This window comes from Gekko japonicus, unplaced genomic scaffold, assembly GCF_001447785.1.
Source record: "Gekko japonicus isolate JY-2015 unplaced genomic scaffold, Gekko_japonicus_V1.1 scaffold14, whole genome shotgun sequence".
NCBI classification, from domain to species: domain Eukaryota; kingdom Metazoa; phylum Chordata; class Lepidosauria; order Squamata; family Gekkonidae; genus Gekko; species Gekko japonicus.
This window is the reverse complement of record NW_015176452.1, coordinates 84061-111025: the sequence shown is the minus strand read 5'-3', so window position 1 is coordinate 111025 and position 26965 is coordinate 84061. Positions and strand designations below refer to the sequence as shown.

Below are 26965 nucleotides of genomic sequence, written 5' to 3'. Positions count from 1 at the left end.
TGAGAAGCAGGGCGAGCAGTGCCTGAACAGAAAGCAAAAATCCTTTATTGTACACAGTACAGAATGTAATGCAGCTTTGCAGGAGATATATTATTATAGCCCTGCTCAGGCAATAGTCATTTCACATCAATCCTCAGATTAACCCTTTCTGCACTATAGACTTCCCATGCCAAATAAAAAAAAACAAAAAGAAGACGCAAACCCCGTTGGTTTGGTTAAGCCCCGGGGCATGCTGGGAGCCACAGCAGAGTTTGCTGTCGTTGTGTGCTTTGTGATCGGCCACTTTCGGGCCACTGGATACATTCTGGGGAGAGTTGCTGAGTTGTCCACAAAGAGTTAATCTTCATATTCATACTTTTTTTTCTTTAAAAAAGTGAAGTTAGTCAAAAACCCAAACAAAGTTATCAAAGCAGAAAAAGAAATCCTATACAGCATTTACAACAAAACACAGAGCCCGCAAGGGAAGAGATGCATTGTGGGTAAAGCATTGTAGAGGTGTGTGCCAACGGGCTCACAACAACAAGAGAAACGGCTCCTGAAGGATCCAGAGAAGCTTTATATATACTGAGTGACTCTGGCCTTCTTCCTCTCCCTGCATTTTTACAAAATCAAATTGTAATCATTTTTTTTTAAATCCTCTTAAAATATGTGGCTTGCATGAAGCATCTGAAAGAGGGAAATGCAACTTACAAATTAAGCTAAAATACACATGTTGTCTCTTTCTCCCTTGCTTGCAAGCTCAAAGAGGACCAGAAAAGTCAGTTAAGCGGTAATATGACAATGGAGTCATAAGGTCAGAACCTGGGGATATTCAACAGCTGGGGCTGCCATGTATTATATGCATACAGTACCCAGACACAAAAACAGCCAAGCAGCTTGTGCTCTGCTGCTGCACAGAAGCATACTCCAAATGCACAGCATGCTGTGCAAAATGTCCAGGCAGGATCCAGTGCAGGAAAAGCGCAAAGCAGATATGCACATGTTGGGCCAAAGAAGCTCTACCCAAGCGGCAGTGCCCTTTGCGACAGCACTGCCAGAGGCAAGAAAGCAGCAGCTTGGCCAGAAGGTGGACTTGCCACAGATACAAAACCTACAAAAATCTAGTTAGAAATGTTGCCCCACAACATAAAAAGAGTTTGGCCAAGCCCCCCCCTTCCCCCTAAAAGCAAGCCATCCATGCACAGCCTTGCTAAAGAGAGGGTGGCCAAGGGCTTGCTGGGCTCTTAGGGAGGTGGTGCTTAAGTGCTGTTCTTTAAGTTGGGTTGTTTACTGGAGACTAAGAAAGGCTTCCCCAAACTGAGGAGCTGTGCACTGAGAACCCAGGAGGGCTGAGCTACCCCATTCCCAAGGACTTACACTGCATCGGTTCCTCTTTCCCTCTGCAAATCAAAGCCCTTTTCCATTATGCAAGGTAGATACAAGGATTGTGATTGTAACAGAGCACATTTTCTTAACAAATTTGCTAGTCACACACAGTCTATTCAAGTCCTGTGGACATGTACATCGCACCTGTCCCTATCAGCTGGGCCTAGAAGACAACCCTTCCCAATCTCTGTTCACCCAATAGCTGCACCCAATGTGATCAGCAACTGGAGGTCCTAGTCACTAGCCATGCTATTGTCAGTCTTCACATGGAGGGCCTTGAAGTGTTTTAGGCTCTTCTGATAATATTTGCAAAGAGCAGTTTTATGAACAAAAAATTGCCCTTATTGGTTGGAACAGGAGTCTCTCATGTCAGAATTCTGCTGCTTCACAAGTCAGTATGCAAATCCCTCTGCATAGGGGAGGTTGCTGCAGTGATCCAAGTCTAGGAGGTATGCAGAGTTGTCTTCAAAATGCGTCAGAGGTAAGGTGTCATCTTCATTCACATGGCAGTCTGGTTCAGCTTTCAAGAATGGACGCTGATTGTCAGGGAAGGCCATGGAGAAAAGGGCATCAGGATCACAAACAAACTTGTAGACGTATCGCTCTCCGGCCACCTGAAAGAGGCAGAAGGTTCAGTTAGGGTGAAACAGGTGACGAAAGGCAAGGGGGGGCATGTTATGTGCACATATGGGTAGATAAAATAGCCATGGAAGACCAATAAACATGCAATTACTCCTCTCTCTCGGATAGTCACAGAAAACATCTGCAATGTACAAAACCTTCCCCCCCCTTTCTTCATTTAGTGTCAACGTCTCCTCAGAATATTGTGACCAGGGGCACACTCAGAGCTTTTGCCAGAAAACTCCTTTCACAACCCCTCTGCTTCAAATCAAACTGTTCTGGAACTATCTCCAGAACTTTTTGGAATATCTTTACAAGTTCTTATAGTACCATGTCCAGGGCTGTGTGTATACTAAGACTCAGCAAGCACAAAGCAGAAGGGCAGATTTTAGTACTGGGAGCAAAATTAATAACCAGAGCTTTGTTTTATTTTTTGGAAATTAAAAAGCTGATAAGTAGGGATGTGCATTCGGCTTTCCAACCCAAACTGGAAAAAAAATGGTATTTATTGGTATTTTTAAAGCCAAATGCAAATTCAGGAAACTTTTCAGATTCTGAATACAGTTTCTCGAATATGTTAAGCTTTGGGTAGCCGAATAATGACTTCGGCCTGTGGCTTCACTAGTTAATTTCACTCCCCACCAGTCAGCTGTGGGAGTGAAACTGACCAGGGAAAGCCTCCTCTCTGCCTTCCCTCCTCCAGCTGCCCCAGGGCTGCTGGAGAAGCACAGGCAGAGAGCCCAGCCATGTTTAAATGCCTTTCTTTCCTTCTCCTAGTTTGGGGAGGGAAAGAAAGGCATCTTAACATGCCTGGGTTCCCTGCCTGCACTCCTCCAGGGGACCCGTAGCTGCAGGGCAACTGGAGAGGGGCAGGCAAGGGGCCCAGGCACATTTCCATGCCTGCCCTGTGCTTTCCCACAGCAGGAGACGTGCAAGCAGGGAACCCAGGCATGTTTAGATGCCTTTCTTTCCCCCCCTTTCTTTAAAAATGCCCCCTTTTTTCCCCCCCCCCCCCCGAGCTTCTCCACAGAAGCTGGGGGGGGAGGCATATTTCCATGCCTGCCCTGTGCTTCCCCAGCCAACTCGCTGTGGGGGGGGGGGGATGGGGAAGCAAAGAGCAGGCATGGAAATATGCCTGGGCTCCCTGCCTTCCCTTCTCTAGCTACCCCGGGTCAGCTAGAGAAGGGAAGGCAGAGAGAGGAGGGCTTTCCCATGTCAGTTTCACTCCCCTGGCCAGTCTCCAGTTATGTTTAAATGGCTTAAACCTAACAGCTGACTGGCAGGGAGTGAAATTGACAAGGAAAGCTGAACGGGCTTCCAGAGGGAAAGAAGGCATTTTTACATGCCTCCCTTCCCTCCTGTCAGGTATATCAGACCGGAATATATATTTGGGAATACCGACTATTTCCCCCAGTCCTGATACTTTACCAGTATTGGACTGGGGATATTCGGCATTTACTGATCTTTTTCAGGTCTGATATAGGCAAAGGTAAAGGTTCCCTTGCTCGAAAGCCAGTCGAGTCCGACTCTAGGGTTGCGGTGCTCATCTCCGTTTCAAAGCCGAAGACGTTTCCATGGTCATGTGGCCGGCCTGACTAAACACCAAGGCGCACGGAACGCTGTTACCTTCCCACCGAAGTGGTCCCTATTTATCTACTTGCAATTTCTTGCTTTCGAACTGCTAGGTTGGCAGGAGCTGGAACTAGAGACGGGAGCTCACTCTGTCATGCAGCAACCCGGGTCTCGAACTACTGACCTTTCACAGCCTGCAGTTCAGCGTCTTAACCACTTGAGCCACCGCAGCTCCTAGGTCTGATATACCCGAAGCCAAAAAATGCTGACTTTTTTTTTTGCACACACCTACTGCTAAGGTAGCAAAGGTTGATTATATCCTTTCAAACCGATGTTGGGTAAAATCTCAGCTTCCATGGGCAGCATTTCCAGTGATCTGGAAAAGGATTTCAGGGCTCTGGGAAGTTTTTGCTGTCAGTCATCGTTATAATTATTAATTTTATTTCATAAACCACACAAAACACTCTGCCCTGGCAATACCCTCCTAGAAGCAATCAAATTGGGGTGGGGATGCACTAGGAAATGGCTAATGTTCCTGTGTGATTGATGGCATAGTTGTATGACTTTCTTTTTGTTACAGTTGGATGATGTGTGTGCCAACAGAGGAGAGGAAGAGACCTTATCCTTCATAAGAAGTGAAACAGATTAAGCACCCATAAGGAGTTTACCAATGTTTACTTTGGCAGCAAGCCCTGGACAAAGCCTAGACAAGCTGCTTGCCAACTTTTAGTTAGTTTTTGGCTTGGTGGCATTACTGTAAAAAGGAAGCAGACAAAAGGAATCTGCAGCCGACTGCTTTAATACGTAGTCAGTTTCATCTCTGACTGTGTTCTATAGCACAGCTAAATAAGGACAGTCTAGTGCAGTGGTTACAGTGTCGGGTTAGGCTCTGGGAGTCCCAAATTCGAGTTCCCTCTCTGCCATGGAAGCTTGCTGTGTGACCTTGGGCCAAGCACACATGCTCAGCCCAACCTCTTTCTCACAGTTGTTGTGAGTATAAAATGGAGGAGGGGGAAAGGAAGTTGCCAGCAGCTTTGGGTCCCAACTGGGGAGAAAGGCTGGGTACAAATATATATGTATAAGTAACTAATTAAAATATTCTCCAGTAAGGTTCTATATAAAAACGTTTTCACGGCATGGCATTTTCTGTATGTGTGTGCGTGTATGGTGGGGTAACTCATCAACATTTACTTCACATAAAGTAATGATCAGGGGCTTGTACAACCACACTCCACACAGCAATTGCAGGAGAAGTGAATGCACTATTGTGGGAATAATTTTATTTTCACCAGCAGTGAGGGCTGGGAAAATGCAGTATAATTTCAGTTGAAGAGCCGTAACAGAACAAATGAGAAACAGATCTCTTTTGCCTTATAGCTGGGACGGGCACTAGGAAGTAGAGGATGAGAAGTACCTAAGTGAGCCAGTCTCACTCCAAAGTCTGTTTCTTTAGAGCAATATCATTCCCATGTAGCTAGAATGTTCACAGGGAACAGAGAGTTACTTACCTTTTGCATGATGCCTTTTTCGTAGTAGTAGCGAAGGGAGCGGCTGAGCTTGTCATAGTTCATTGCGGGCCGGTTTTTTTGGATTCCCCATCGGCGAGCTACCTACAAAAGTGGAAATGCAATCAGGTGAGTAGCATGTCAAATTTAGCCCTGACTGAAAGGTGTTAGTGGAGAAGTGTTTCCAGTCAAGCCCCTCACCTAGAACATTTACAAAATCTATACCCCATTTTTCTGCCCTCATCAGGGTCACCAAGGCAGTTGAACACATGAAACTGCCTTATATGAAATCAGACCATTGGTCCATCAAGGTCAGTATTGTCTACTCAGACTGGCAGCAGCTCTCCAGGGTCACCAGTAGAGATCTTTACATCACCTGCGACAGGATCCTTTTAACTAGAGATGTTTACACGCCAAGCAGATGCTTTACCACTGAACACGGTCCCCTCTCTTTTTCAACTACTGTCCCTGGATTATGGAACTTCCTTCCCCTTGAAGTGAGGGTGGTGCCACTCCTCCAAGCTTTACGAAGGAGTGAAAACATTCCTCTTTCAGATGGCAATCGATCAGGATTAGGGAACAGTGCTTGGTTTTACTGAATAACTTTCGATTTCATCACTATGGGTTTAGAGATTTTTATGGATGATTGTGGTTTTTAAAAATGTCCTAAATAAATCAGAATAAGTTACTTGCAATACAAAGGACTGAAAACATATCCCCCGATATGTTCTGGGAGCAGATTTATTTGTAGGGAGTGCTTGTCCACAGACTCCCAACAACGACTGCAGGTTGGGAGAGTCAGAGGACACTAGGATTCTATCTTTTTAATGTAAGTATGTGTGAAGAAATTAAGCTGGAATACGAACTGGCCTTAAACAGGGCATTTGTACCCTGACCGCATAATTTGTCTCCATTAAATTACATGGATAACCCTTTCATAATATTTTCCCTTGAAGGCATTCATTGGCTCACTTTAAAAAGTGACATAGCATCCACTAAATGCTACACCATTACCAGACCAGCTCCTTGTTGGAAAATTAAGGGGGAAAATTATAGCTTGCAGTTAACAAGGACTGATGCTCAACTTGTTGAACAAGCCTATTAAGGATGTATCCTCTGCAAGGCTTCTCCAATAATAGTGGTGTAAATTTGTTTTACCAACAGTTGACTACAAGAGCTTAGAGGATGTGCATCACTTAATTGTGTTCACCTTGCAGTAAAACAGAACAGCAAAGACTTCCAGGCATTAGCAACTTAAACTAGGTGAAACAGTCACAGGGAACCATATCTGTTTCCTAGAAACACACAAGGGCTGCCTGCATCCCACTCTATCAAGTCAGAGGAGCAGTCAGATTTGTTAGTCAAGACACAAAGCATCAAGTGCAAATCCATCAGCATACTATGCTTCTAATGGACTGCAGTGGAAAAGACACGACTGGGAAACCTAATGAAGGCACAAGTGTTCACTGATTGAGCATTGACTCAATTCTAACATGATTTTTGAGCAGTCGTGAGCAGTCATTCCAGCTCTCTTTGGGAGCAGGATCTGATGACATCACCCTGTTGCCAACCAACCAACTGTTTCCCAGGGGATTTCTGGAATGGACAGTCAGCCAGGCACTCAGAGAAGATTAATGGGATTTCCTAGTACTAAGTGCACTGAGATGGTCCGTGTCCACCTGAGGCCCAGAAGAACATCCTGAGTCAAATGCATGGGGTGTTTCCAATGGCCTCAGCTGCTAAACAAGCTAGCTGCACTCATGCCAGCCGGATTAGTTTTACCATCATGGCAAAGAATAAAGAGGAAGTGATGTGCAAGAATGAATTAAAGAAGGGCAGCATCAGCAGAGAAGGCAGACCACACGTAACACTCCACAGCGCTGCCGCTCTCTCACACACAGAAATGTATTTCTGCTTCCCAGCAAAGCAACCAGAAAAAGCTATCACAGTGCTTCTAACTAGCTTCCCTTCATGCTCTTCCACTCCCATTCCCACAGCCTTGTTCTCTCTCTCTCTCTCCTACAGCCTGAGGAGGAATGTACTGGGAGCCAACTACAGCTGTATGCACACAACACTGCTTTGTAAATTCAGCAAGCACTTTAGACAGAGTAATCGGTGGTAGTGGGAGACATAGGAAACTCTGCTACACATTGCAATATACTTTCCAATAGCATACAGAATGAAACATTTTGCAACTAGCTCGAGGGTGGAAGCATGTTCAGGAAATATTGCGCATGTTCAGACACAGGCTCTTTTGCCTACATATGCGATGGCAGGGAAACAGCCAAGAGCACATTGTCTATGCACAGATTCCTCGGAGCCCAGTAGCTATTGTTACATAATCATCCCCCGGCACCTGGGCTTTGATTATGGCACAAAGCAGTGAAAGAGCTTCCTCTTTACTGCTGTACAGGTTGGCACAGAAAAACATAAACCCCATTCAAAGCCCTCCTCATCCTGTCAGTGGGCAGGACTGCCAAAAGTAAGCTCGATTCTCAGCCCTTTGATCTTTTAAAAGGAACCTGCTTCTCTTTGTTTCTGTCTTAGGGGAGATAGTGAGATCTAAAATGTCAGGCCACTCATGCTGTTCTTCAGGAGCGAGGTCACTCAGTGAGGCTGTGCATCTCCCACTCACATTCTCTTGGCCTTCTCCCTTATGGAAAAGCCAGCCAGGACAAGATTCATGGTGAAAATATTTTCAAGTTCAAAGCAGTGCCTTTTCATAATGCAGAGGGAGTGAGACAGCAAGCTATCAAAGACCTTCGACTAGAGGGGGCTGCCAAATTGCTGTTTGAAAAACCACAATTTCCATGCAGAGCGTACTGTATATTATGGATAATTACCCACCATGCACTGCTTGGCTGTGCAGCTGGTTTCAATTATTAGTCAAACAGCTTCCTCCTCTGCATCATTCAGTACCACCCAGTGCACCACAAGACTCCTCTCAGTAATTGCAAGGGTTTATTTACAAAACCAGTGTCTCCACAGGGTGACAACAGTGCAAAGCCTACAGCAACAGTGGAAATTAGCGGAAAACCTTTCTCCAAGGCACAGCTCAGTATCTGGAGTGTAATGAGAAAAGAACATGCCCTAGACCAGCTAAACGGGAAGATGTTGTGGAAAGCCAGTGAGCTGTATAAGGGGACTGCAAGGGGAGGGAGAGAGAACAGAAAACAAAGAATGGATTCTCAACAGGCTGTTTGTATGTGCTACCAACTTTTAAAATGCAACCTATGACGACCCCATCCACTTCCCTCCCTCAGAGGCAAGATTTTCCCTTAGTTTTTCTTTCCCTTTCTGACTGAGCAGTCCTAGTGGTCTGTAGGGTTGCCATTCCCCAGGCCTGGGTAGGGAATCCCCCAGTTTTGGGGGCTTCTGCCCACTGCTGGCCAGCTGGCAAAACCTCACCTCCAAACGGCGACAGTGTCAATGCAGTGACATCACACGGAAGTGACATCATTACGTTGGGGACGTCGCATAGCAACACTCTGGTTTGAGGGCAATTTTACCATAGAGTTTTGTCCTCAAACCAGAGCATCACAATGTGAAGCCCCCAATGTGATGATGTCACTTCTGCATGACGTCACTGCATTGGCGATATTGCTGTTTCGGGGAGGAGCCCCACCCCACTCCTGGAAGGCTCCCTCCCACCCCCACCAGCGTGTGGTGAATACCTGGCAACCCTAGTGGTCTGCTTTCCTCTTCTGGCTGTCCCACCCTGGGTCAATATGACATTTTACTGCTGGCTCAGCCCAGGAACCCGAGGGAAGGGTTGGGACCACTCTTTAACTTAAACCACTGAAAATGGCACTTGAGATGTTTTAAAATTCAAAATTAATTAAATATTTTATTCAAAATACACGGGAAATGTCAGGTGAAATTAGGGTTGAAATTTCTGAGGTAACTCAACATAGATAACTCTGAGGTAAAACCAGTACATGCACAGACTTCAATTCTTACTTAAAATGAGAGGTTAATGAGAGTTTCTTAAGCTATTTGTTTGTTGTAGTTTGGTGTAGTGGTTAAGTGTGCGGACTCTAATCCGGGAGAACTGGGTTTGATTCCACACTCCTCCACTTGCACCTGGCTGGATGACCTTGGGCAAGTCGCAGTTCTGATAAGAGCTGTTCTTGAAAAAGAGCAGTTTCTGTCAGAGCTCTCTCAGCCCCACCTATCTCACAGGATGTCTGTTGTGGGGAAGGGAAGGGAAAGGAGTTTGTAAGCTGCTCTGAGACACCTTTTGTAGTGAAGGGCGGGGTATAAATCCAATCTCCTCCTCCTCTTCTTCTTCTATTCAGTTACTTAAAATCTTTATGTTGAGAGGCTTTTGTTCCAGTGTTTTCCCAAACACTCCAGTGTTTCTTTGAGTATTCTTTGAGTATTCTCTGACTCTTTTGGTTTCTAGAAGGCTGGTACACTCTTGTCCAGTACCCAAAATCCTTCTCTTGAAACACCAGTACTCATATTGAGTTTTTAACTGACTCTTAAGGTCTCTAAAGGCAGTTTCTAACCACACCAGACCAGGGATCTCTGCACTCTTCAGAGCTAACTCCCTGTTTGACTGGGGAGGGAAATTCTTCTCTCTCTAGAAGATCTATTCCCTTTCCTTGGCTGGAATGGGAGTCTCCGTCTGACTACCCACTGGTCCTTGCCAACTTTCCCCAGTTCTCCTGTCTGTGTTAAACTGCTCTCAGTCATAATTCTGAAACTGTCAGTACTCGACTCTTCTCAGCTAGGGCTGAAATCAGACCAAATTCTTCTCAGCATCCAGTTCAGATGTCTTTCTCTGCTCAGCTGATGCTAACCACTCAGATCTCTTGGAGCAGCCTGTCACTCAGGGCACTCTGCCTCTGTGAAGAATTAACCCTTCACAGTCTTCTACCTGTTTGTATAGTACTTCTAAGCTTTTAAAAAGTGCAGCCTGTCACACAAACATAAAACAGTGTGAACAAATAAAATATCTCATCTCACCCATCCTAACTCATGATTTCCCCTAGAGCACAACTATAGAAAGAAAGAACTAACAAGCGGGTAGGTCACTATGTAGAGAAAGAGAGGTGAAAGGTACGGTATAACTGATGGAACTCCCAACACTGACACAAATCAACAAGCTTCTGCCAAACTGAAGTGAGGTTTCAGAAATCTATCCCCCATATATCTTTCTTTGTTGTATACTGAACACCAAGCATTCTGTCTACTTACTTTCTGTATTAGGAGAGTAGAGAGATTTTTGATACTGATGTATCTACTTCTTTCCAACAATGAAGGCTTTTAAGTTCATAAAGTATAAGATTTAGAAAGCAACCATAAAGGATGGAACACAGCACATACACCCTACTTGTGGGGTCACCTGTCTGATGCCTGCCCTGTGAATCAAGGACGCATTTAAGAAACTGAGTAAGAGGCTAGTCTAGCTGGAACAAAGCTTTGCTGAATCAAAAGATGTCTGAGATCCAGTGATGTTGGCCTCTCTTTGTATTCCACTACCTCATTCTCCTTCATGTATGAATAAGCTCAAGTCTAATTTCAATTTAACTCTAATAAAGATTATATATAACATAGATGATCAGAAGACAATCCAGCCAATTAAGTTAAGGAGTTGCTGCCTGCCACCAGTAATTTAGCTGTCTGCCAATAATCTAGCTGTTGCTAGACCAAGCAACATTGAGTTCAACAGGTTCAGCAACAAGAGTGAAAGGAGGGTCTCACACATCTGCTCTGTGTTTTCCCCATTTGACCTTAGTGTAGACTGGAGAAGATTCAATAGGCAGATTTACACAGGGCCAGAAATGACTTTATTTACAGCTGCTCTGCCTCTTGTTATACCCCTAGGCACCTTTCATAAATGAGAACTGCCATTTTGAAGCTGGAATAAGCTAGTAACCAGGACTTACTGCAGAGACAAATCAATTTGTATATAAACAAGCCATCTAGTGCATCAACCCCCTGATAAAGCAGAGGTAGCTTTAATGTTACGGGAAATACTGTGATGAGGTGTTTGGTGGCTGTATCATGCAAAATGGGTAAACTTGCTCATCTCCTTTCTGGGAAGGTATCATAGGTATTGTCCATGCAGTTCTGCATGAGGGAGATCAACAAACTGCCCTTCACACATCACTTCTGTTTTTCACCAGCTCCACATGGGCTCTTCGACACACCAAAAAAGAGCCACCAATCCTGCACTGACCAGTACCTCAACTTCCTGCAACCACCAGTCCCAACTAATGCTATTTCTATTGTATTGTGTCCACTTTCAAGTGGCCTGGTCCAGAGGTTAAAAATAAATGAAACAGCACTATGTTGCCTCTACCATCCAAAAGTGTCATTCTTCCCTCTCGTCTTGATGTAGGGTTGCCAGATCCAGGTTGGGAAATACCTGGAGATTTGGGGGGGGGGGTGAAGCCTGGGGAGGGTGTGGTTAAGGGAGAGGATCTAATGCCACAGAGTCCACCCTCCAAAGCAGCCACTTTCTCCAGGGGAACTGATCTTGGTCATCTGGAGATCAACCGTAATAGCAGGAGATCTCCAGGTGCTACCTGGAGGTAGGGAACCCTATCATGATGAAGAGAAGTTCTTTGCAAATGAGCCATCCTTTTTGCTACATTCTAGTAGCTTTTTGTTGGACAACTGAAATTAAAGGCAATGATCGTGAACAGTGAACTTGGGAGGCTTCCTTCCCTGCCCAGATGTTTTACCTCTTCAGGCTCAATCAGCTTGAACTCCATGCCTCTGCCAGTCCAAGCAATGAAATGGGCATTGGCTGGATCATCCAGGAGGGTGACGAGGAACTGCCACAGTTGGAGTGATCCTCGTCTCTGGTAAGGAGGCCCTTCACGATACACTGTGGGCTCTTGCTTCACTTTGCCTGTTCAGAACAAAGGCGCTCCAGTTAGATTCAACATCCCCAGAAGGGAACAATAAAGGCACTGCAGTTTTCTCCAGTTTCTCAGAACAACCTCAAACATTTTAAGAAGCCAGGTTAATGCAGAAATTACAGCACATTTGGCCATCTGGCTGGTGAGAATCTCCCCTAGTACAAAGATGCACCAAGCAGCCAGATGTCACTGTGCATCTGGACGGCAGTGCTTCTTTTAAATATTCACACAGTTTCTCTCAGCCTTCCTATTCTGTAGTAGTCATCTGGTAATGAACATAGCTTTACCACTGAAGCCTTGTATCTTCCAGTGAGCAGAGACAGTTTCTCCCACAACCTATGGCACAAGTTAAATAGGGTGTGTCTTGAAGCACACGGAAGGGCTACTGGTTAGCTAATCCACATTCTGGCTTCTCCAGAACTCACTGAAGTCCCTACGCAACCAGTCCCTTACCTTCCAACCTCTCTGGTACAACACAGGTATCGTCAAAGTACAACCGGGCATCCTTCTCATATGAGAACCCTGAGAAGAAAGATGTGCAAATTAGCTCCTCACAAGTTCTGTTTCATCCTTTGTGATACAGCACAAAACACAAAGATTAGGCCTTTTCCTCCTGGGCAGTTGGTCTTGTGCCACTACTTTGTCTGCTGGCAGCAACTGCAAGACTGTTTGTTGAAAGTCAACAGGTATGGCCTCACAGCACTTACTTGCGGATGTGCCAGCTGCTCTGCTCTGCCAACTCCAAGGGCTTGTCTAGACAGCAGGTTCCCCCATGGCTGGCTTCACACCAAAGTGTGGAAGCTGTAAGGGGAGGGGAGGGGAGGGAACCGCAAAGAAAGAGGGACCAGGCCCTAAAAGTCGACTTTGTGCTGCAGCCTCTCTTTCGGATTGTGACGCCTTGCTAGTAGTCCCTGGCCTGGCACTCAGAGTGCCAGAGAGAAGGATGGGGAGCAGCACAGTTCCTTAGTGTGGCTTGCAGGCGTATCAGCTTCAGACCAGCTCTCTTCCAGCCTCAAATCCAGTGGCACCCTCAGGCTTTGTTTATACTAATTGGTTGAACTACATAATCTGGTTCAGACTGAACTTTAAAAATGTCCTTTTCATGTGGTCAAACAGCACTGGTCGCTCTTATCAGACATCTACATTGTTATAAGGGAGAAAGTTCCTCCACGGACCCAAGCCTGCACACAACATTAAAACGCTACAATGAGTAGCAATCATGCGTCTAGCCCGGATAAGCTGATACCACACACACACAATAGATGGGGCGCCTTGCTACAGGAAGAAGACACTCTCTGTGCCTTTTTCCTTATTGCAACTAGTCCTCTGCATGGGGAACTTTTTAAGAACAAGAGCCATCTTTTCAGTTCCACAAGGTCAGCCGGCAGCAGCATTGGCTTTGACCTCTAGCTCACTCGTCTGCAAGATGAACCACAGGCAAAAAGGTCTCTAAGGGCCAAACCAGATATGGCACTGACATTCTGTGAATGGAGCTCCCACTGATTTTTTTTTTTTTAAATGTGAAACAGCAGGCTTATGGGGGCCCTGATCCAGACTGGTGGCCAAGTAAGCCTGCTGCTTAAAAAAAAAAGGGTGGTGGTGGGATGCAGTGGAAACTCCATTCAAGGAATTTCCAGCAACCCACTGCAGCTTACTCCCATTAGCTTTGCTCCTAGTTCTGTGATAAGAAAAAAACATTTTCAAAACAACGTTATTGAAATCCCTCTTAGGTGGAAGCATGGTCTAGCTACATCATCATTCTGGCTTTCATGATAATTGTGCCATTTTTGAGGGATACTTCACATGTGTGCCTGGCCCCTTTACTTTTGATTTTTAAAAGGCAGTTGAAAGGCCGTTTTATTTAGGACTGCATCTGATTAAATTACTAGCACTCCTAAATTGGGATTTTAAAAATTTGGGTTTTTATCTGTTTTATCTTACGTATTAGAGCTATATTGTAAGCTGCCTTGAGCTCCATAAGGAAGAAAGATGGCTCATAAATGTTTTAAATGAATAAATAAAATATCTATTTGTGTGTACACACGCGAGAGGTACTGTTTGCTCAGATAAGGTTCCAGAGATGCTGGACTTTTATTAGCAGCATTAGCCACGAGGGCAGCTGGGGTTGGCACCTAACATGCCAAAGAGAGAGGCAGGAAGGAAGAATCTGTTCTGTGGGTAAAATGGAAGGTGTTGTATCAGCATCTAAGGAGGGAAACTGGCAACAGGCATATTGAATTTCCCCAACAGGTCCCAAACACCATTATCAATCTGCTTGCAATGCAGAAATGGAATCAGGATGATTTACAGTAAGAGGACTAAACTGTAGCAGGACCAAATAACATCACCAGCAAAATAAACCCGGCTTCCTCGGTCCAATTAATGTCTTCATGCTGTGAGATGATCCAGTTCTTGCACCCACTCATTTTCTCTTTGCTTCTAGGGACAGGTGGGGGCACTCACTACTTTGTAAGGCCTCACCCAGCATCCACAATGTGGCTCCATCCTCTCCCCAAGCTCATAGTTTTGTTCAAGCAGCAGCAGACAACAGGGCTCTCCTCTCCCCAGAACTTGCTGAGCATTTAGCTCTCACCCCAATCAGAGCAGTGAGGTTCGCCTCAGAAGAAGGTTCAGGCACGAGCAAGGAAAGAGCCACAGAACTGAGCTCAAAGACAGGCAAGAGGAACAAAAGCAACACCTCAGACCCTTCATCTGTAAGGAAGGGATAATAGCACAGTCCTACCTTTCAGGGTTGCTGTAATGATCATGTTACATGAAGAACTTTGAACCCTCCAGAAGCTTGTACCAGTTTTTAATATTGTGATTGTCAGCTGCCCTGAGTCTTGTCCTCAATAACTCCCCCAACAGTACTGCAAAATGCCCTCAAGCAGAAGCACACCAATTGTTTCTAGCTTCATGGGAGAGTTTTTGCCCTTAACTCTTGGGGTAACCATATACAGCTCTAGATCAATGTGTTTTTTCAATTTTATTTCATGTGCACAGATATACACGAGCTCATTCATGTTTCTGCTCTCCAGCCACTTACCATCATGGCTGTTGGGGAAGTAGCCTCCTCCTCCTCCTCTCACATATGCTGACTGGCAATTAGGCACTTCTGAAATAAAGATGAAGGGAGAGTTCATATTGTCAGCATTTCATTTTTTTAAAATTCAGATTTAATCACTGAAAGTCCTATAAAGAAAGCCCCGGATGCACCACAAAGAGTATGTGGGCCCAACCCTGTCGTTTCTCGGAAAAACAGTGCCTCAGAACAGCACTGCTAGAAAACTCAAAACATAATTAAACACACAAAAGCACCTGATTCCGTGTCAGACCCCTGGGTCCAGGTAGGCCTGCCTACTTTATCAAGCAGAGATAGGTCATCCTTAAACTTGCTGTTCGAGATCTTTTAAGTGGAGGTGCCAGGGATTCAACCTTCAACATCCTGCACACAAACCACATGACACAGACCCTCCCCTTCACTGTGTGGTGAACCCAGTTTGTACATGAAGAAAGTCTCAGCTTGCCTGAGCAATCCATTACCTGTCAACTGTACAATCTGGTCTTTCAGCTTCCTCATATCAGCAAGTTGTGAACCATTTGGGATCAGCCCACTTGAGCTCTGAGATCTTCCTCACAGGTCCTGTTCTGGGTGCCCCCTCCACTTTTGGAGGTGAGTGGTGACTGGGGCTAGGGATGCCAGCCTCCAGGTGGGACCTGGGGATCCCCTGGAATTACAGCTCATCTCCGGACTACTGAGATCAGTTTCCCTGGAGAAAAGAGATGCTTTGGAGGGTGGACTCCATGGCATTGCAACCCTCTGAGGTCCCTGTCCTCCCCAGGCTCCATCCCCAAATCTCCAGGAGCTTCCCAGCCCGATCTGGCAACTCTAGGTAGGGCCTTTCTCCTTTGCAGATTTACTCAGACACCATTTGCTTTTTAGGCACTGTTAAAACATTCATTCTTCCAGGCATTTGAAAGGTGATGCTTTTATGCCGCATCTTTTCAAAGTACTGCTTAATTACTTTTAGTGGTTCTTGTTTTTAGCTGTTATATTTTATTGTTGTTTTATCATGTGTGTGTGTTTTAAAAATTGTATTAGTTTACATTGTATGTTTAGCAAGTAAAAAGGGGAGGTTATTATTATTTTTTAAAAAAATACAGTTAGAAGTGAATCACCTCATCTCTGCAAAAAGCAAAAGACTTCAGAGAAAGACTATGTTTCAGATGTGAACTACCGCTATCCTATTCCCATGTGCTAAGATTATTTACCTCCTGGGATTAGGCATTCAGACACAATGAGCTACTGACTAAATAGAAGTATTGAATTTGCAGGCATTAAAATAATCCGTTGAAACCAGGCACATCATATTGTTCCTGGAAGAAATCACTCAAATAAAATCTCCCTCACTGCTGCAGCTGTCTTTCCCCAGAAGGCAGAAGCTTCCTGCAAACTTTTCCACTGGCACGTGGGAAAAAATTCGTTAGAAGCCTGCAGAATGGGTTAGGAAAGCATATTTAAACTACACATAGAAGCATAAACTAAAAGTTAAGCTTCATCCCTCTTGAAAACACACGAGAAACGGGGAGAAGAGGGGGGGAAATAACTTTAGATCTTCTCCCATCTGTTCCTGCCTGACTCTGAGAGGTCATGGTATTTTTAGGTCTAAGGCGATTTGTAGCTATGCGGTGGGACCTGCCCCAGCAGCAGCTGCAGAATCTAATAAGTGGTCAGGCCTCCCCCTTCAACATCCCAAGGTGAGCATTCAGCAGAAAGCCAGTCAGCTGCGGGTTCCAAGAGGTCCCCAAATGCAGCCTGACGCTTGTACACTAAGTGTCCCCAAGACAGAAGGTAAGGAGGGGGACTTTTGCACGCAAGCATGCAAAGCTGCCCTCCCCCACTACCAACAGTAATGCCTTTCAGATTATGGAAGCTTAGGTCCTGCTACATCTGTTGAATGCTTGATTTTTAAATTTATTTTTTTAAGCCACAAAGAGATAATCTACCATTCTAAGTAGGTTAAACATGGCCACAAAAAGGCAGCTGCTCCCCCTTCCCTGGAAATATGCAGAAGCAGCACAAGCCATGATTTTAAGGGAACGGTATAGAAAGCCACTGAGAAAAACCCAGCAGTCAGAGCACAGGAGTAGCACACAGAGGGACTATTGGGTACTACAGTAATACTATGGCTGCATCCTCTGCTTCCTTTCCTGGCAGGATCAAAATGGGAACAGCTGCTACAGGACGCTGGTGTGGAGCAGAACTACTGGGAATGGCCGCAGAAATGCACAGCATGCATATTTCCCTCCAATAAGTATTGAGCCGTCTCTAGTAACCACACAGAGATCTCCAAAGGCTCTCTGGTGTCTGAAGGTTGTAAAGAAGCACACTGTGTACACAAAACTGCATGAATGCTCTGTGATTTTTCAAGGACAGCAATATTTGCCCAAGGACTGCATGAAAACTGGTTGATTTGGTTGCTGATGGTACTGAGGCTGCTTCATAACCCTGACAGGCACCAAGGAATGAGCACCTGCCACTAGCATACTCACCTGAGTCAATGCAGTAGTCCCTGGGTTCTTGCTTGATTCCCATGGGAGACTGGAATCCATGCCTGGGTGGGCCAGGGATGCCTGGGAGACCGTGATCATAGAGGGGGTCATGGTACTCTTGCTTGAATCCCTGAGGAGGATGGGCAGCAGCAGGGACAATAGGCTCTGACATCTGCCTGTGGTAGACAGGGCGATTGTCTCCAGAAAGCCCCGGCGGAGGATAGGGGTGGCAAGGTTCAGACATCTGTCTCTGAAATCTTGGTAAACACAAAACAGACAAGGAGAGACAGTTATCGACCAAAGTTAAGGGGGCAACAAGACTCTCACGATCCCCGGAGTCATCCCCCAAAACCACACCTACAAAAGCCAGCTCATCTGAAGATTCTTGCTTTCGCAATCAGGATTCTTAGCAACTCCCTGTATAACTTTTGACCCCTTTCCAAAGCTCTAGATATCAAACACAACTGAAGAATAAGTTCATATTCAGAGATGGCAAGCCTGAAGGATGTAGGCTTGGAGAGAGACGTGGAATATGACACATCCTGGGACACAAACTACTGGCTTTCAATCAACAATGAACTTTGTTTTTCCTAGAAGCAGAAGACAAATGAATCCTGACCCTTCCAGAAAAACAGAGGTCTTCTACACTATCCTTGTCCTTTGGCACAGAATTAAGCTAACATAAAAAGGTAAAGGTTCCCTTGCTCGAAAGCCAGTCGAATCCGACTCTAGGGTTGTGGTGCTCATCTCCGTTTCAAAGCCGAAGAGCCAGCGCTGTCTGAAGACATTTCCGTGGTCATGTGGCCGGCATGACTAAACATAGCTGGGGAGAATTTAGCAATATGTAGACAGGATGAGAGCCCTCCCCTGGCTGGGACTTTCAATATTTGTATTTGAAAGCATGTAGGCAGCTCTGAAGGAGATCACAGCATGGTGCTGGTGCATGTTTTGATGAGGTCAACGCTATATTTCTGCCGCAGGGCTGGGGATGGATTATACTGGAAAAATGTGTTAACTTTTTGCTAATTGTAAGAAAGAAAAATAGCAGAGGTAGAAGTATTAAAGCTCCTCCACCAGTGCTGCGGCTCCAGTCCAATGCAGAGCTTCCTGTAACTATTTCTATTTCTAAGTAAAAATAAATATATAGGGAGGTCTGATCACAAACCTCCTGCATCATGTGCAGTCTTCACCCCCAATGAACTCTTTGTACTTAGCAAAGGAACTGGTTTCTTATCTGCCTGAGCTGCTTGTTGGCTTTATGCTTGTAATAAGCGCAAGAGAGACTTCTAGTGGGATCTACTGGGGCAGGTTCAACTAGTCTGCATTTCTATGTGGATAGAATTTCTCCATAATAAAAAGCATAATAGAAAGCCTCACACAGAAAACTTTTCACTGTGATTTTGCACACAGTGATTTTTGCAATCAATTTAGGAAATTCATCACATTTGAAGCATTCTTGTTATCTGTGCAGTAGGGTTGGTTAAAAACGCCAATAAGTCAGAAACCATTTATCATTAAAAAGAAGCTCAAGGACACTGAATGACCTGATTTACCTGCCACAACACAAGGCATATCCCTGTCATGGAAACTAGACCTACAATTGGACAAAAACATTGCTGTTAAGAGCACAAAGCAGTTCAACCTTTGCTGGTGAGAAAGAACCCAATACTTTGCCATGGCTACGCTTTGGTCAAATGAAGCAAACAAGTAGTTACATAATTCTGAATCTACTCAGCCATCTGAAAAAGCCAAGTGGCTGCTAATCTGCCTATAAGGCTAGGGGATTAAGCCTCTCCATGTGTGGAGGGAAAATGTGTGCTTTCTGAAATGCTCTGGCACTATAAAGTACACATAAAGGCTCAACATAGCACATGCTCCTGACAGAGAGCTCAGCTACTCTCATGCCAAGTCTGAGATCTTAGACGAAAACCTACTGAGAGCCTTGAGAATTTCATATGTCAGAGAGAAACCAGTTGTGTTTTCAATTAGATGGCTTTCTTTTTTGCTTCTGTTCCCAGAAAGCAAAGGGTGCAATCTCATAATAGCCACACCCTGTGGCCACTGAAATTAGGAAAGTGTTCTACACGGACAAAGATACCTCAAAGAAAGATACCCACCCCAGTTGTTTTTATCCAGCCAGATGAACAGCTCTGGAGGACTTAAAAACTTGCACATACCATGGAGTCTTATTTTGCATGATCTTAGCAAAAGGTATGACATGGCCTTTGGGCCATGGCAAAATCCAAAACCAATGTGGCCACCTACTTTTGGGGGGAATTTTCAGTATCTCAACAGAAGAAATTTTAGGATACAAGGGAAAGAGCTGATTAACAAGAAATTATTCTTGTTCAAGGGCATGTCCAGGTATTAACTTAGTTTCCTGGTCAGAAACTGAAGGCTTATTTGGACCCAAAATTGTGGGAAGTGTCTTGAGAGAAGCAGGAATATTTTACTTGGATGTTCCTGTTTTGTCAAAGGAACCAGCGGTGGGACGGCACAGCTACACAGATCCCTGTCAACTGTTTAAATTCACAAGGAGAGGGATTAGTGCAAGTCAAAGCGCTCTGGTTGGCAGGTATATAAAACTGTTGTCCTGAACCTCCAAATGAGGTGCCTCTGAATGTGCCTTTAGATAGATTGTACAAGCGGTAGGATGGGACAGAGGTCCCAACAGCCCTCCCACTGAAGTTTAGAGGCAATTAGGCAATGCATGTTTCCTCCCATCTCCCCTCCCCTGCATCTGAGTGCCATGAAAGGCGATTGCTATCAATCAATTCCTTTCCCAAGCATCAAGCTGCACACAAACTCCATTTGGCTTTGTAACATGATCTTCTGCAGCTGACAGGCCCGGATTACTCCACTTCCGATTGGTGTCCTTCTAACCTTCCAGAACGTAACTCTAGAGCTATGCTGGTATGGCCTCTACAGGAAGAGGCACTTCCAGATGGGACCAGGCTGAGTATCCCTAGCATAGCTTTAAGGTCATTTGTAACTCAGGGCCTGGGGGTTTCAAAGCAACTTTAGATGCCATTAATATAGGGGAACTACTTTTTTAGCTAACAGGGTGGAGATAGGGTCATAGTGAAAGATGAGAGTAGACATATCTATGAAGGTAAGCTCATCTTTTGATGCTTTAATGTTGATTTATGTTCCTATGGTTTCCTCACTCACCCAGATTAGAAAAGCATTTCACATCTCATTCTACACAAAACAGATCTGCCTGGCTTTGCATGCCAACCTTTGAATTCCACCCTTGTGGCTTTTTAAAGAGCCATTGCACATTTGTTGTTCACCCAATATAGGTGTTCCCCTTGTTTATGGAGAATCACAGAAGACCCATATACATATGGGATGACTGCATTTCTAAAAATCCTCCGCTTACCAAATGTGCGCTATTTCGAGCAGCAAGGCCCACCTACAATTATATGTATCTATGCAAACCATTTAGGACAGTTTATGGCCCTATATTGTATGAAGCTAGAAAATCTGTAATGGCCAAAAGCACAGTTGTTTTAACAGCAAACATGGAACCTGCCTTAGTTCTGAAGTTCTATTTCTTAAAGAGCCTAGGGCAGGGCCTTTAGGGCCTTGATTTACAGTCAGGATACTAGGAAGAGCCAAGTCTCTACACAGAGCAGTTGGAAGAAAAGTTAAGCCATCAAGAACCAGCTGAACTGGTTTGAGCTCTTTCACAGCAGGATGCGGGAAACAGTGATCAATATAAAGATCAGCAATAATATTAAAGCAATCAATACAGGTGCAAGGGAGGATGGAGCAATTTATAGCTATTCTGTGCACAGGTAAAACCTAACAGTCAAGGGGTAGCACAGAAGGCACTTATCAAACAGAGCATGTTGGACAGGGATGCATAGGAGCATCAGGTTTCCAAACGTTTTCTGCTACCTTAACTAATATTCATCAAACCTAAATAAAAGGAACATGCACAGGATTGAGGGAGGGGGGAATGCAACAGCTGGGCTCATGTCCAGCAGTCATTTATCTTGGGAAGCAATTAATCTCTTGAAAGGGAAAGGAGCTTAGAGAATTTCATTAAAAGAACACCCTGGGTTTAAACCATGACAAACACCATGGTGGATATTAACTTAGGAGAAACAGATACTAAGAAATAATCACAGTATTCAAATATCATGAAAAATAGAGGGCTGTCTGTTATGGGCCTGAAAACAGCTTGTTGCCATGGGGTCCCCTCCCCCCCTCCCCCTGCACACAGATCATGACTGCAAGCTTCGGGTATTTGACAGCCTTGAATCAAGCTCCAGTTTGCTGTGAGGAATGAATACCTTAAGCCAACTGGAGTTTGTTCCCTCCTGCAGCCTAGGATTCAAATCCTGATACATGTATGTACGTGGTTTAAATTTGCCAGGGCACCTGTATTCAGACATCATGGTGGAGGTCAATTCTAAGCTTCTCAAAGCCAGAAGCCTTCCATTGTTCTCTGTGTATGAGCAGAAGAAGGAAGAGTGAGCATGCCAGCATGACAACAAGTTCCATTTGCCCCCATCTCAGACAAACCTCTATTTGTCATGACATCTGAGTGCAACCAAATCAATGGATATAAATTGTCTGCTCTGAGTTGAAAGTCAGGCCTAAGGGTTCACTGACGGGTATTTTGTGAAGTCATAAAGTACAGTCTCCCAAAGCAGTACATTTACTCTCAAAAAAGGAACCACTCAAGTCCTTTTCTCTCATCACAATGAGATACAGAACATAAATAGCCGGATCTTCTATAGCAGAAGATGAGTGAAAAAAGTCAAGAGTTCCTTGAGGCCAACACTGAATCACAACAGAGCTAACACAATGATAACAACTCATTAGAAATTTCACATCAGCCCCAAGATACAGTCTCCCTCTCAGGGCAGGGCCGGAATACAATCATTTGCCATTCCACAGAAAGCCACAGTCTTTAAATTCCAGACAGGAACACATCAAGTAGAAGCCAATTTAGGTACTGGGGGTGGGGGGGGAGTGAGCTTTTGCCTCCATTCAAAACAATTGTCACAAACTCAAAAGCAGTCTGGGAGTACTGGTGGTAAATGTAAATTAAATTCTGTGATAAGGCTAAGGTTTGGTGTGTCAAACTTTGTGGCACTGTCTTGTGTAGAACTTCATTCCACCCAATTAGCAAGTCAGGACTTTCTAATTCCTTTCCGGACTCCTTTATTCAGAGGATGCACATCCAGACTACCAATCCTCCCCCAATACCCAACAGAGCCTCCCCCTCTCTTTACCTGTGTTCTGTTGGATACTGATTTTCAGGCATCATCTTTGGCATCTGAAGGGGTTGATGAGGCGGCCGAGGCACAGCAAAGGTCTGCTGCTGCCGCCTTGGTTCCTGAAGAGTATGAGGGGGGGCTGGAGGAGGTGGAGCTCCTTGCAAAGGGCCTGCTGTGGCGGCGGCATGAGTGGGAGTCTGCACAGGTGCTGCAGGCAGTGGTGGTGGTGGAGGAGGAGGAGGAAGGGAAGTGCTCTGGAGTGCAGGTGATGCAGGGGTGGTAGGTGGAGTTAATGGCTTGAACCCAGTAGGGGGCTTCCTATCATAGGCACTGTGGGGACAGAAAACAGAGAGGCGCTCAATATACTGACAGCAGTTTCAGCCTGCTGCTCTTAACAGCTTTAGCTTGTTTGCATTTCATGGTTGTCAGGAAGTAACAGTTAAAGTTGCTCACAGCCCCAAGGGAATCTTTGTACTTCGGGCAAGCGACAAACAGACTGAGTCATAGAGCTCATTTTAAAACACTTGTCTCACAACTTTCTCTGAGATAATTGTAGCTTCCAATTCTTTTTCTTTTAGGAAAACTGATTGTACTGAGAAAATTCTCCCGAACCCCCATATCTTATAATCAACAAGGATGTAGGGCCAAACTAGGTGTGACAGTGTCCTTGTGTCACCATAAGAATGACACCATTTCCATGATGCCACACCTCAAGGGCCCAATTCTGATCGGGCCACAGTAGGGCACTCTTGTCCCCCCAGGTTTTCAACTGCGGAAACAACTCTGATGCGTGTGGCAGTTTTCACACTTGTTAAAGTGTGTGTGTGGGGGGGTATGACAGCACCTCAGCAGGCTCCAGGTCTGATCAGGATTGGGCCCTTACAGCATTTTTAAATAGCTTTAAAATAGTGGCAGTATCCTTGGCATGGCCACTAGGATGCTGTTGTGTCTAGTTTTGCCCTTACTGTAGCCAGAATGGTATACTCACTTCCACTCAATCAAAACATAAGCATGCCTGCAAGATGTCTTAACTATGACTTTTTCCTCACCCTTGCGTGTGTGTGTGTGTGTGTGTGTGCGCGCGCGCAAGAATACACCTGACACCCATGTTTGAAAGTCACAAGTGTCTATTTTGCTGCAATTTCATACAAAAATATCCACATGCAATCTTTGCAATATGAAGATAAACAGATGTTTTCTCTCTCCTTGGAGTTTGTCTAAACATATAGAAAATGTCTAGTGAGAAGCAGCTGTGACACAGGCAGGTTTTGCAACTGTCCTTTACAGTCATGGAGGCATTCCAAATTGAAAAAAAGGCATACCCTTTTGGACATCACAGGTGTTGTGCTGTATGGAGCCACAATTACCATCTTAGTGAAGGACTTCAAGTGTAAACTTTACTGTTACTCTTCACTCCCAAACTCTATTCCCATTAGTCACACTGCCTGAGCATAGTTAATAATTAGGATCATGCACAGGGCTGTGTGCCCTGACGTGGATGGCCCAGGCTAACTCAGTCTCATCAGGGCTCAGAAGCTAAGCAGTGGTGGCCCTGGTTAGTATTCGGGTGAGTAACCACCAAGGACGTCCAGGGTCCCTGTGCAGAGGAAGGCAATGATAAACCACCTCTGAATGTTCCTTGCCTTGAAAACCCTACAGGGGTCATCATAAGTTGGCTGCAACTTGACAGTACTTACCGCCATAGGGGTCTGCGTTTGGAATCTGCATTTGGCCTGCACTGGTAAACGCAAACCAAGGTTACTTCCTCACCAGCCTTTCAGACACAGTGCTCAGATGGGAAGCTTTGATTCCTGAACATGGGGCCTGAGCCTCATATCCTCAAGGAAGAAGGCAAATAAGCCTGTAACAGTGCAACCCTATGAAGGTCTGCTCCATGGAGCTGACTCTCAGAAAAGGGTTCTTAGGATTGCACCGTAAGTAACCCTTGGAAAGTAACTTGACTGAGGATTAACATGATAAAGAGATGTTTGGTTTCACCCAACAAAAAGATTTGTTCTACAGATAGGTTTGTATTCCTGGTTTTTTTGGGTTTTTTAAAAATACTGAAATGTTATGGCTGGTCTTCGTACATCCTTTCACGCAGACAGGGGCTGCTGTTATTGCTAAGCAGCTATAGTCACAGCAGTACCAACGGAGGTATAAAAATAGTTATTTTCCCAATAAAAATATGCCAGAGCAGTAACAATAAAAACGGCTGTCTGATGTTTTCCACTTCCGTCTGTTCACAGCTAGGTGGCTTTTAGAGCTGGTGCCAGTACAGCCACGGTAAACTTGCAGCTGTGGCAGATGGGCTCCTTTGGCTATCCAGATGTGCCCAGCCTAGCTGCCATGCTCCCCAACCCTCCAAGGACTTCCCAGTTATGCTCTGCAAGCATATCCTACCTACCAGTAGTTGTAGAGGCACTTTTCTCCATAATGAGCACAATGCACCTGTTCATGGCTACAGGTAGACAGCTCAGAAGAAGGGCTATGGAGTTCCCTCTTGATCTTTGCTGGGGATGGCGCATGAAGTACCACTGAAAGCAGAAATGGAAGAAAAACAAAAGTCAAATGTCAGCATTTGTAACATGCGGCAGCAGGCACAGCTCTTCCATTCTCTCTTCTTGCCTTCAAGACTTACGCCTGATTTTTTGGGAGTAAGCAGTGAAGTGGCTAAATTTGCGGATGATACAAAGTTGTTCAGGGTGGTGAAAACCAGGGAGGATTGTGAGGCATTCCAACGGGATCTGTCAAGGATGGGCAAGTGGGCGTCAACATGGCAAATGGGGTTCAATGTGGCCAAGTGCAAGGTGATGCACATTGGAGCCAAAAGTCCTAAATATAAATACACATTGATGGGGTCTGAACTGGCAGAGACTGATCAAGAGAGAGATCTTGGAGTTGTAGTAGATAACTCACTGAAAATGTCGAGACAGTGTGTGACTGCAATAAAGGAGGCCAATGCTATGCTGGGGATTATTAGGAAGGGTATTGAAAGCAGATCAGCCAATATCATAATGCCCCTATATAAATCAATGGTGTGACCTCATTTGGAATACTGTGTGCAGTTCTGGTCACCACACCTTAAAAAAGATATTATAGCTTTGGAAAAAGTGCAGGAAAGGGCAACTCGAATGATAAAAGGGTTGGAACACTTTCCCTATGAGGAAAGGTTAAAGCACTTAGGGCTCTTTAGCTTGGAGAAATGATGACTGAGGGGTGACATGATTGAGGTTTATAAGATTATGCATGGGATAGAGCAGGTAGAGAAAGAGGTACTTTTCTCCCTTTCTCAAAATACAAGAACTCGTGGGCACTCAATGAAATTGCTGAGCAGTCGGGTTAGAACGGCTAAAAGGAAGTACTTCTTCACCCAAAGAAGACAGTGCATCTTCCCAAGTGTACCCCGCTTTTTAGTTTTGATTGAGATTCACATGCAGCGACTTAAGTTTCGTAGACAGGAATCTGTCGGGAGTGAAAACAACTCAGCTCTGCTGAGCCTCTTGACCTACCGATGTGTGTTAAAGAATTGCCGTATTCTGTGCAAACAGCAAATGCTGGTGTCTGTGGATCCCCACCCCCACCCCGGTTATCAATTGTGGAAATTTAGCACGTACACCTTGATGGAGGTCATTTGCATAAGTTACTCCGCTCCGGGAGGAGAGTGCAACACGGGGCATGGAAATCACGTGAAAGCGGCCCTGACTTCACCGACCTCCTTTTGAGTCAATCTCTGTACCCGCCAAGGCTAGAAATTGGGAGCAGTCGAAATGCTGAAATCAGTGGCTTTTCTGGCGCCGCGGGGAGCCTGAGGGTAGCCGTCACCCTCACTATTAGAGAACGCTACCTACTTGCCATGTCAGAAACAACCACAGTTTTGATTGGCTTGACGTGTATCCCCCTGCACCCATGTCTCTGGCTCGGAATTCTACGGTCCACCACTAGGGTTGAGGTCACTGGGGAAATCTGGCCAATGGTGTTTGAGTGGGGGGGGGGCGGGTTGCCAGCATTGTTCAGTTTACGGCACAAAGATAACTGCCAGGAGGGAGCAGCTGGCTTTCTGTTGCCGTTTGTGTCGTGCCGGCCCAGTTCTAATGGCTGGCCCAGCGGACAGTCTTGGGGTGGTCATAAGCAGGGCTATTTTGGGGCAGGAACGCACAGGAACGGAGTTCCGGCCGGCTCCTGAGTTGGCCACGCCCAGCAGGAACTCATTAGCATAATAGGCCACACCCAACAGCAG

The 26965-nt window shown here is 45.3% G+C and overlaps 1 protein-coding gene across 1 annotated transcript; it reads right to left on the bottom strand.

Annotated features, from left to right (window-relative positions):
- Positions 1-26583, bottom strand: ETV5 (ets variant 5). Its single transcript, XM_015426806.1, has 9 exons — positions 26577-26583; positions 25133-25262; positions 22741-23055; positions 17492-17748; positions 14985-15053; positions 12392-12460; positions 11759-11928; positions 5067-5168; positions 1-1979 (listed from the first exon to the last, which is right to left on the bottom strand). The coding sequence occupies exons 1-9, from the start codon at positions 26581-26583 to the stop codon at positions 1758-1760; spliced, it is 1341 nt and encodes a 446-aa protein (XP_015282292.1). The 3' UTR covers positions 1-1757.
- Positions 26584-26965: the final 382 nt, after the last annotated feature.